The sequence below is a fragment of the Oncorhynchus mykiss genome, chromosome 23 (assembly GCF_057628025.1).
Source record: "Oncorhynchus mykiss isolate SJ-2025 chromosome 23, ASM5762802v1, whole genome shotgun sequence".
NCBI lineage: Eukaryota > Metazoa > Chordata > Actinopteri > Salmoniformes > Salmonidae > Oncorhynchus > Oncorhynchus mykiss.
Window position 1 is genome coordinate 37,760,911 of NC_143044.1, and position 9,966 is coordinate 37,770,876.

Sequence of the window (9,966 nt, forward strand, 5' to 3'; positions counted from 1 at the left end):
TAGTAACATATCATCTGAAATGGGTGAAGGACATCCACAAATTAATACATACCATATGTAACGTAACATATCATACTAAATCAAAAACGTTTTTATTTGTCTCATGCGCAGAATACAGCAGGTGAACAACAGGTGAAATGCTTACTTACAAGCCCTTAACCAACAATGCACTTTTAAGAATATATATATTTTAATTAGAAATATAACAAATAATTAAGGAGCAACAATAAAATAATAGTAGCAAGGCTATTTACAGGGGGTTCCAGTACAGAGTCAATGTGCGGGGGCACCGGTTAGTCGAGGTAATTGAGGTAATATGTACGTGTAGGTAGAGGTAAAGTGACTATGCATGGATAATAGACAGAGAGTGGCATCAGCATAAAAATTAGGTTGGGGTGGGGAAAATGGAAATAGTCCGGTTAGCCATTTGATTAACTGTTCAAGAGTTATGGCTTGAGGGTAGAAGATGTTAAGAAGCCTTCTTGACCTAGACTTGGCGCTCCGGTACCACTTGCTGTGCAGTAGCAGAAAGAACAGTCTATGACTAAATGGAGTGTCTCCGATTTACATACAGAATCATACGAAATGCTCTGAGACCAGAATGCAGTGCCTGGTGTCAGATTTGATGCACCGGTACCGCTTGCTGTGCAGAAGCAGAGTCTATGGCTCGGATAGCTGGAGAATTTAACAATTGTCTGGGCCTTGCTTTCCCACCTCCTTATATAGAGGTCCTGGATGGCAGGGAGTTCGGCCCCAGTGATGTACTGGGTTGTCCCCACCACCCTCCATGCACCATGTGATCTTGGGCAGTGCTGTTGCCAAACCAAGCAGTGACGCAGTCAATCAAGATACTCTCATTGGTGCAGCTGTATAACTTTGGAGGATTTGAGGGCCCATGCCAAACTTTTTCACTTCCTGAGGGGGAAGAAGCTCTGTCGTGCCTTCTTTACAACTGTGTGAGTGGACCGTTTTAAGTCGTTTGTGATTTGGACACCTGGCTCTGGCTGGCTGGTAAGGTGCAATATTTTCTAATTCAAAAATGACCGCCACCTAAAATAATTAGGGCGGTGCTTACTAAAGCAACGCACTTACAGATATGTGTTTTCATTGGCTATGTTTACTTTCCGTTCACTCTGCATGTATTTTGGTGATATGAATGGTCTGTTGACAAGCCTGTCAAAATTCCTGTCTAGCGATTGGCTGAATATTGCATCATCACAGCCTTTCACTCTTGTCGCTCTGAAGCGGGTAAAGTATTGTGCATTTGTCTAGCAGGAGACAAGTATTTTCTTGTGAAGGCCTTTTCTTTGGAAAATAAACACTGTTTTGCTGGAAACAGTGAAGTTATTTATTTTTTAAATAGATTTTCTGTGTTAGTTGTTCAAGTTCCTGTACCAAATATGCCAAGAGGCGGTAAGTATCAAACGCCGTTATTTTTGCTAACGTTCCAAATGTAGCTAACATTAGCTAGCCATACAACGGAACATTACCTTAAAATAAATATAGCTAACTGTCGTTAGCTAGCGACTTGGAAGGATCTGGCAAAATGTATGTTTTGTTGAGGTTCCCCGTTTCGTGAGAACTGACATCGCTTGCTAGCCACTAGCCATAGAGAAGCAAATTGACACCTGGCAACTTGATTTGCCAGATAGCCATCTAGCTACTGTAGTCACTGTACGCTAACGTTAACTATGTAACGTTAGTTGTTAGCTTGCTAGCTGTTAGGCTACTGTCACTAGCTAATGTTAGCTAAACTGTTCATCTGGCTAGCACCATGTGCACCCGGTTGATTTCTTCCATTTACGTTCATGTCAGTATCATGTTTCTTGGCAAGCATTTACTGTCCCCCCTGATAGTAATGATATGTGGCTAATGAGTTATGCCACAAATGTATCCAGGCAGCGAAGAAGTTAAATCACTTTTATGGATTGGATACTGACATCTGTAGTTAACCATGCCGCAGTGAGCAAACGTCATGCCTGACTCATCTCTTTGTTTTCTGTTATCTCTACAACATGCCACGCGCTCTCTCATTTGGGGTTTTAAGGTAAAAAAGGTCACAAGGGTCGGGGAAAGCAGTTCAGCAATCCAGAAGAGATCGACAGACAGATGAAAGCACAGAGAGAGCTGGTGAGTAAAGGACCCATGTCTCTGAGGGGATATCAAGTTTTTGCACCTTTGTGAGTAACAAAAGCTCTAGACCAGTAATGGGTAACTTTGATGGGGGTGGGTTCTACAAAACATCTGAACTCTGCATGAGAGGCCGCAGTGGCTTGCAGGTCTGAATACCCACATCCATACATTTTTATTTATTTTTATTTAACCAGGTAGGCTAGTTGAAAACAAGTTCTCATTTGCAACTGTGACCTGGCCAAGATAAAGCAAAGCAATTCGACACATACCCTTGTAAAACTGACCATCCTGCTGATCCTCGACTTCGACGATGTCATTTTCAAAATAGCCTCCAATACCCTACTCAATAAATTGGATGCAGTCTATCACAGTGCCATCTGTTTTGTCACCAAAGCCCCATATACTACCCATCACTGCGCCCTGTACGCTCTCGTTGGCTAGCCCTCGCTTCATACTCGTCGCCAAACCCACTGGCTCCAGGTCATCTACAAAACCCTGCTAGGTAAAGTCCCCCCTTATCTCAGCTCGCTGGTCACCATAGCAGCACCCACCTGTAGCACGCGCTCCAGAAGGTGTTTCTCTCTGGTCACCCCCAAAGCCAATTCCTCCTTTGGCCGCCTCTCCTTCCAGTTCTCTGCTGCCAATGACTGGAACGAACTACAAAAATCTCTGAAACTGGAAACACTTATCTCCCTCACTAGCTTTAAGCACCAACTGTCAGAGCAGCTCACAGATTACTGCACCTGTACATAGCCCACCTATAATTTAGCCCAAACAACTACCTCTTTCTCTACTGTATTTTATTTATTTATTTGGCTCCCCATTATTTTTATTTCTACTTTGCACATTCTGCCACTGCAAATCTACCATTCCAGTGTTTTACTTGCTATATTCTATTTACTTCACCACCATGGCCTCTTTTTTTTTTTTTTTTGTGCCTTTACCTCCACCTCCCTTATCTCACCTCATTTGCTCACATTGTATATAGACTTATTTTTCTACTGTATTATTGACTGTATGTTTGTTTTTACTCTGTGTTGTTGTGTGTGTCGAACTGCTTTGCTTTATCTTGGCCAGGTCGCAATTGTAAATGAGAACATGTTCTCAACTTGCTTACCTGGTTAAATAAAGGTGAAATAAAAAAACATACAACACAGTTACACATGGAATAAACAAACACACAATCAATAATACAGTAAAAAAAAATATATATATATATATATATATATATATATATATATATATATATATATATATATATATATATGTATATATGTATATATGTATATATGTATATATATATATATATATATATATATATATATATATATATATGTATATATATATATATATATATATATATATGTATATATATATATATATATATATATATATATATATATATATATATATATATATATATGTATATATATATATATATATATATATATATATATATATATATATATATATATATGTATGTATATATATATATATATATATATATATATATATATATATATATATATATATATATATGTATGTGTATATATATACACACACACACACAGCATGTGCAAATGAGGTAGGATAAGAGAGGTAAGGCAATAAATAGGCCATGGTGGCGAAGTAATTACAATATAGCAATTAAACACTGGAATGGTAGGGTGTGCAGAAGATGAATGTGCATGCAGTCCTAGCCTTTCCCAAAATGTGAATAATATTAAAATCTATTTTTTATGTACATGAATGAATAAAGCCTACATGTCAAAGTGTAGGTGATTTGCATGTTTTCCAGGGGTTGCGTTCAGAAATCTGCATTTTCAAAACGCAGACCATAAACTATTTTTAAACCTGTTTTTTATATCCAAAGTAGTGTTTTTTTTTTTTTTTTTTTTTTTTTACTTCATTAGTGTTCAACTATAGTTTTCATTCACAGAAAATACATTAGTGCAACACACTTGGCAGAAAATAGCTTCATCTTTATCAATGACAACGAAGTGCAACGCTATTTGGCTAGCAGGAAATTAGCTGCCAATGAAAAGGGAAGGATTTTTTTTTTGCAAAAATGATGCATGGCCATCACATTTCTAATGTTTATCATGGAAAGAATGTAGCCAGCTACATTTACTAATGTTTTGCTTGAAGTTAATCTTGCATTTTACCTGAGAAAAGTAGCACAGAAATATAGCTATACATCAGAGCGCTGTCTGCTGATAGAATGCCTGTGAAATCTCATCAGTGACGTGTAATTGAAGCACAAAATTTGTCTTCTGCCAAGAAGAAATTACAATTGGAGGCATTTTAGATATGCGTTTGCAAAATGCAGCAAGATATTTCTTGTGCTTTTTCTCTTTTGTTTTCTCTCTGTGTTAACACGACCCCTGTTGGCTACAGCCTCGTTAGCATTGGTTTGGATACATATGGGGGGTCAAACTTTAATGAAACTTTTAATTACATAAATATAGGCTAAACGCCAGTCATTTTTGACAAATATAATGAAGGAAGGATATTTAACGTCTAACGGGTTGATTCTGACGACTCAAGGCACAGTTCGTTCAGATCAAATCACTAGACCGGATAGTGAAGGACAGTGCCCGTTGCGCACCGGATATTTGCACGTAGCTTACAGCCGTGTGTGCATTGAGTTTATAGTTTTATTTCTTCATATGATCAACATTTTAAGCTAAACGATATGTTGCATCAGCCTCGTTGCTTTTTTAAAAATATTTTATATATATATATGTCCAGTAGTTGTGTGAATTATGTCGACCCAGAACTGTCCCAGAGTCTGTTTTGAACTGTGTAGATATATTTTTTTGTAATCCCAGGGACCACGGGACTTGTAGTATTTGGATATAATTTTGCAGTATATTTTATAGGCTACAAATGGTGGCCAACCATCCTCCAGGACATCCTTAAAGGGCCAGTGTTTTGAGAAAGTCTTGAATATGCAAAGAAGACAATAGACAGTGTAGCCTACATTTTTGTCAGATTCTCTATAGTAAAAAAGAGTAACGCATTTTATTTTGTAAATTGGTTCCTTGCATCATACAATGATGTAAAAAAATTGTTACAAACCAGAATTTTTTTTGTTGGGGGGGGGACTTATTTTTCCAAAGGACAAATTAAGTTTATGTATTCTGCTATTCTAACTCTCAAAAGTAAGTTGAGAGCCCAACTGAGTTACCCCATCTCTGCTCTAGACAGATCCAGTGGTGGAAACTGTACCTATTTGTCATACTTGAGTAAAAGTAAAGATGCCTTAATATAAAATTACTCAAGTGAAAGTCACCCAGTAACGTACTACTTGAGTAAAAGTATTTGTTTTCAAATATACTGAAGTATCAAAAGTAAATGTAATTGCTAAAATATACTTAAGTATCATTTACAGATAGCCAGGGGAACACTCATAATTTACAAACGTAGCATGTTCTCTTGATAAGTCTGTGAATTGGACCATTTTCTTGTCCTGCTAAGCATCCAAAATGTAATGAATACTTTTCGCTGTCAGGGAAAATGTATGGAGTAAAAATGATATTTTCTTTAGAAATGTAGTGAAGTAAAAGTAATCAAAAATGATTATTTAAAAACAGATACCCCAAATATGGAATTAAGTAAAAAATACTTTAAAGTGCTTTATACCACTGGACAGATCCATGTATTTTTATACAGGGTTCTAGCTTCAAGTGCAGGGAGAGATATGACCCCTGGGTTTACATTTTGGAAGGTGCTGGTGTCTTAAACTGCACTTTCTAGTTGCAGGTGAAACTCTGAAAACAAGGAAATATTCAAAGACATTCATCCACTTTTTGTACCGAGTGAGAAATGCCTCCTGCATGTGTGTAGATATTTGTGTTGTTTGGTCACACAGTGTGCTGCGCTGTTATGTTCTTCTACATGTGGTCGCGGCACTTACAAATGACTAGTTCCAGCAATGACGTAGGGAAATGGAGATGTCCATCAGCTAAATGGCAAGGGAACTCTCCACTCGGTGCAAAAAGTGGATTTAACATTTGTTTTAAAATTATTCTCTGGTTTTTGGAGTTCCCCCTGCCCTCCAAATCGAGAATGAAGGCGGTATCGCCAAATAAAGGTTGGTTGAAAATGTGTTTACAATGCTATAGCCCTGCTCCTTGACTTCCTGCACCAGCTAATTCGGCTGGTAACATTGACATATATATACTCCAAGGTATGAGAAATGCATTTCAAACACCAACATCATCGCTTTAACATGATCTAATAGGTGTGTGTGTGTGACAGGAGGCGAATGGCGGGGTAGAGAAGGAGGAGGAGAAGTCATCAGGATCTGACGACAGCAGCAGTGAAGAGGAGGACATTGTGAGTGAGGGCGCTCCTTTTTAATGTCTAGTTCTAGGCCTCCCGCCAAGGAATTAGAAGTGTTGATGCGGGGTTTTACTGAGAGACTTGTGAAGATTCTCCTACTCACTTTGAAAGTGTTATCTGCCAACACTACTGTAGTCAGAGCAGCAATGTTGACTCTGTTCAATGTCTTGACGTTCTCTGTTATTACAGAACAAGAAGAAGAGTGGAGTGGAGGGATTGATCGAGATTGAGAATCCCAACCGCATATCGCAGAAAAGTAAGAAGGTGACCGAGCTAGATGTCAACGCACCCAAAGAGCTGTCACGCAGAGAGAGGTGGGGGCCCTTCAAGTCTCAGGCCTATGCCTAAAATTAAATGACTAAAGGTAGTAATTTCAGAAATAACCCATTTTGACTTGGAAGCGTTTGGGTTAGTGAAGGTCTTGGGAGTAGGTGTCGGCAAGAAGATTTATTTAATTTCCACTCAGCACGCCCAGTTAACATTCCGATGGAAATGATAACAGCAAATGTGGTGGGGTTGTTAATAGACCTTGGACTTTTTGATAGCAGGATTTTGTTACGCTCTGTCTCAGGGAGGAGATTGAGAAGCAGAAGGCAAAGGAGCGCTACATGAAGCTGCACCTGGAGGGGAAGACGGACCAGGCACGGGCTGACCTTGCCAGGCTGGCCATCATCAAGAAGCAGAGAGAGGACGCACAAAAGAAGAGGGACGGCCTCAAAAAAGGTGAGGGATTACACATCTACTGTGCTAGTACTTTGTGCTGTAAAGTCCGCTAGGTATTGGTATTTCTCTATGCTAATCTGAGACGGCCATACAGGAACTGTTGTGTTAATTCAGACAGACTGGTTTAAGTGTTACTCCTTTTGAATTCAGTGCCTAACCAACTGTGTCTTTTATCTGACGATTTCCTAGAAAAAGAAGCTGAAGACTCCAAGTCTAAGCGTTAGTCCCCTGTCTCCCGAGGAATTGGCCTGGCAAACGTTCTGGGGAGGCTGGAGAGACGAGAGAAGATTGTAGGAGGGAGGGGACCAATACGAGGGTTGTCGGCTCAGGGGTACCATGTGCTTCGGCTCCTGCCCTTCATCTCCGATGAGGGAAGGGTGTGAGCGGGGCGTTTTTGGAGGACACGGGAAGGGGGGGGGGGGGTGGAGGTGCACTTTGGGTACGCCTGTTTAGTTTCTCTGAATTGTGAGGTTACAACTGCAGGTGTTCTAGTGTCTTCACTCCTCCCCTGTGTTCTTATTCTAAAGCTGCTGGAGATCATTCTTTAATTTTTACATTTTAACACTGTTTACTTAGGAATGGGAAATGTTGGGATGATGAGGGATTTGTATACCTTCTCCTACATCGAACCTGTTTTAAGGTGATTCAAGAGGAGGTGGTTGGGATTGAGGAACACTAGTCAGATCCATCTTATATAGGAAGTCTATGTACTCTTTATTATTGTCTTGTTCTGGCCTTTGTCTCTACCGGCTGTGTCTTCATTCACAACCTGACCATTTTAAAGGCCTTTGGCCGCAAAGGAAAGATGTTGGAAAGAGCTGTCCCAGAGGCAGTAGTGTTTGACAAAACATACGTCAAGGAATCAATCAGCCTTTGTGCCACTTACTTGTAGGCTGTTCATTTCCTGGAGCTTTTATTCTGTTGGATGTGTTGGTTTTTCTGCCCAGACATGTTCAGCTGTTTGAGCTGTCACCTTGCTCTAATTTCTCTTTAAACCACCTGGCAGTGTAACATCTAGTAAAAAAGTTAAATTGGTATAAAACGGGGCATAATGATATTTCACAATAATAAAATTGAAAAAGCATCGCTATAGCCTCCTACTGGATGTCTCTTTCTCAGCACTATGGGTCACTAAGGCTTTCTCTTGAAAGGGACCATTATTTTGTTCCCTTTAACAGTTAACACAGGACCAAGTCAATGGTCGCGTTCCCCTGCTCAGACGTTGCATGCATCAGCCAATGGTTGCGTGCCACGTCATGGACTGCTGTCAGGCACCAGATTGCTATAACATCCAGACATTATAAGATCTGGCAGGCATCAGCAACCCCTGGGCAGAGGAACTCGCCCACTGTCTGTCTCTCTGATAGTTATGACGGTGCTATGCTGTAGTGCAATGGTTGGAACCTGATATGCCTTTAACAGGAAAGCAATATTCTCTGAATGGAGGTTGTGGCGAAAACTAATTTCTCTCTTGAAAACATACAGTATATACAAAGTGTTTTAATGTTTATAAAAAGGACTCTCCAGGACTGAAAGGATTGGTCGGATAATTGGTTGACTCGTCTATTTGAATTCTGTTGTATAGAAATAAATACATTACTAGATGAATGAATAACTATTTGAATTGGTTTTGATTTGAATGGACTTACACAATACATCCATGGTCTAGACCTGTGGTTTCCAACCCTTTTCACTTACTGTATTACGGTGGGAACCACTGGTCTATACCACATCAAATATGAAATTTCAGAAGTTGTAGGCCTATGTACATTTAACGGTGGTTGTTTTTAGGCCTGTACACCATAGTATAGAAGTTTGTCCTTGCACCCCACAAAGCTATTCAGACAAAATATCTGCTTTTGCTTCAAATGCTGATGTGAATGGTCTGATAGACGGTGTGAAAAACTGACTCCACTGCTTGGCTTCTATGGTGTCGTGGAACAGGAGTGATGACACAAGATTATGATACTGTAGTGCAGGGTTTCCCAAACTGTCCTGCCCCCCCCCCCCCCCCTGGGTGCACGTTTTAATTTTTGCCCTAGCACTACACAGCTGATAAAAATAATCAACTCATCAAGCTTTGATTATTTTATTCAGCTGTGGGCAGCTGCAAGGACAAAAACATGCACCCAGGGGGGGCCCCAGGACCGAGTTTGGCAAACCCTGCTGTAGTGCACAGGTGTCAAACTCATTCCACAGAGAGCCTAGTGGCTGCGGGTTTTCGTTCCTCACTTATACCTGACTGATGAATTAAGGTCACTAATTAGTAAGAAACTCCCCACACCTGGTTGTCTAGCTCTTAATTAGGCCCTCCGTGGAACCAGTTTGACACCCCTGCTGTAGTGGATTTGGGTGACAGCACTGATGGTCTCTATAATACATACAGGTCCAACACATTATTGTATGTATATGGGCTGAAGATTGTTGCTCATTCATTTTCAACACTTCACCCCATACCTATAACTAGCAATTTCACTGTTGCCACCAGGCTGCAGTATTTGAAAAGACCATAACTGACAATCTGCACACACATGCAACTTTACTGCTATTGTAGATACACTGGAAATGTTTAGAACTGCATGCAATCTGTATTTATCCAGTGGTGTGTCCAAACTATAATATAAGCCTATGAAAAAAGGATAGCTAGGATAGATGGCTGTTAAATCGCCACTCACATACCATCATTATTAGATTCAATATGAGAAGTCCTAACCAGATGTCAATAATGTTTCCTCTTCTCACATCATGATCTGGTGTGTGCTG

At 39.9% G+C, this 9,966-nt stretch overlaps 1 protein-coding gene across 2 annotated transcripts; it reads left to right on the forward strand.

Annotated features, from left to right (window-relative positions):
* The first annotated feature begins 1,171 nt into the window (after window positions 1-1,171).
* On the forward strand, window positions 1,172-8,815 carry pdap1a (pdgfa associated protein 1a). Of its 2 annotated transcripts, none has more exons than XM_036960608.2 (6): window positions 1,172-1,413; window positions 2,048-2,130; window positions 6,397-6,474; window positions 6,670-6,794; window positions 7,052-7,203; window positions 7,399-8,815. In XM_036960608.2, exons 1-6 carry the CDS (start codon window positions 1,401-1,403, stop codon window positions 7,425-7,427), a joined length of 480 nt encoding a protein of 159 aa, XP_036816503.1. In that variant the 5' UTR covers window positions 1,172-1,400; the 3' UTR covers window positions 7,428-8,815. The 2 variants fall into 2 exon arrangements, with proteins under 2 accessions (XP_036816503.1, XP_036816502.1); XM_036960607.2 differs by having other exon boundaries at window positions 1,219-1,413; window positions 7,393-8,815.
* Window positions 8,816-9,966: the final 1,151 nt, after the last annotated feature.

Bases quoted from the DNA above. Each gene is read 5' to 3' on its own strand.
- pdap1a (XM_036960607.2), top strand. The intron at 2,131-6,396 runs GTGAGTAAAGGA...TGTGTGTGACAG, and splicing joins TGAAAGCACAGAGAGAGCTG to GAGGCGAATGGCGGGGTAGA. The intron at 6,475-6,669 runs GTGAGTGAGGGC...CTGTTATTACAG, and splicing joins GCAGTGAAGAGGAGGACATT to AACAAGAAGAAGAGTGGAGT.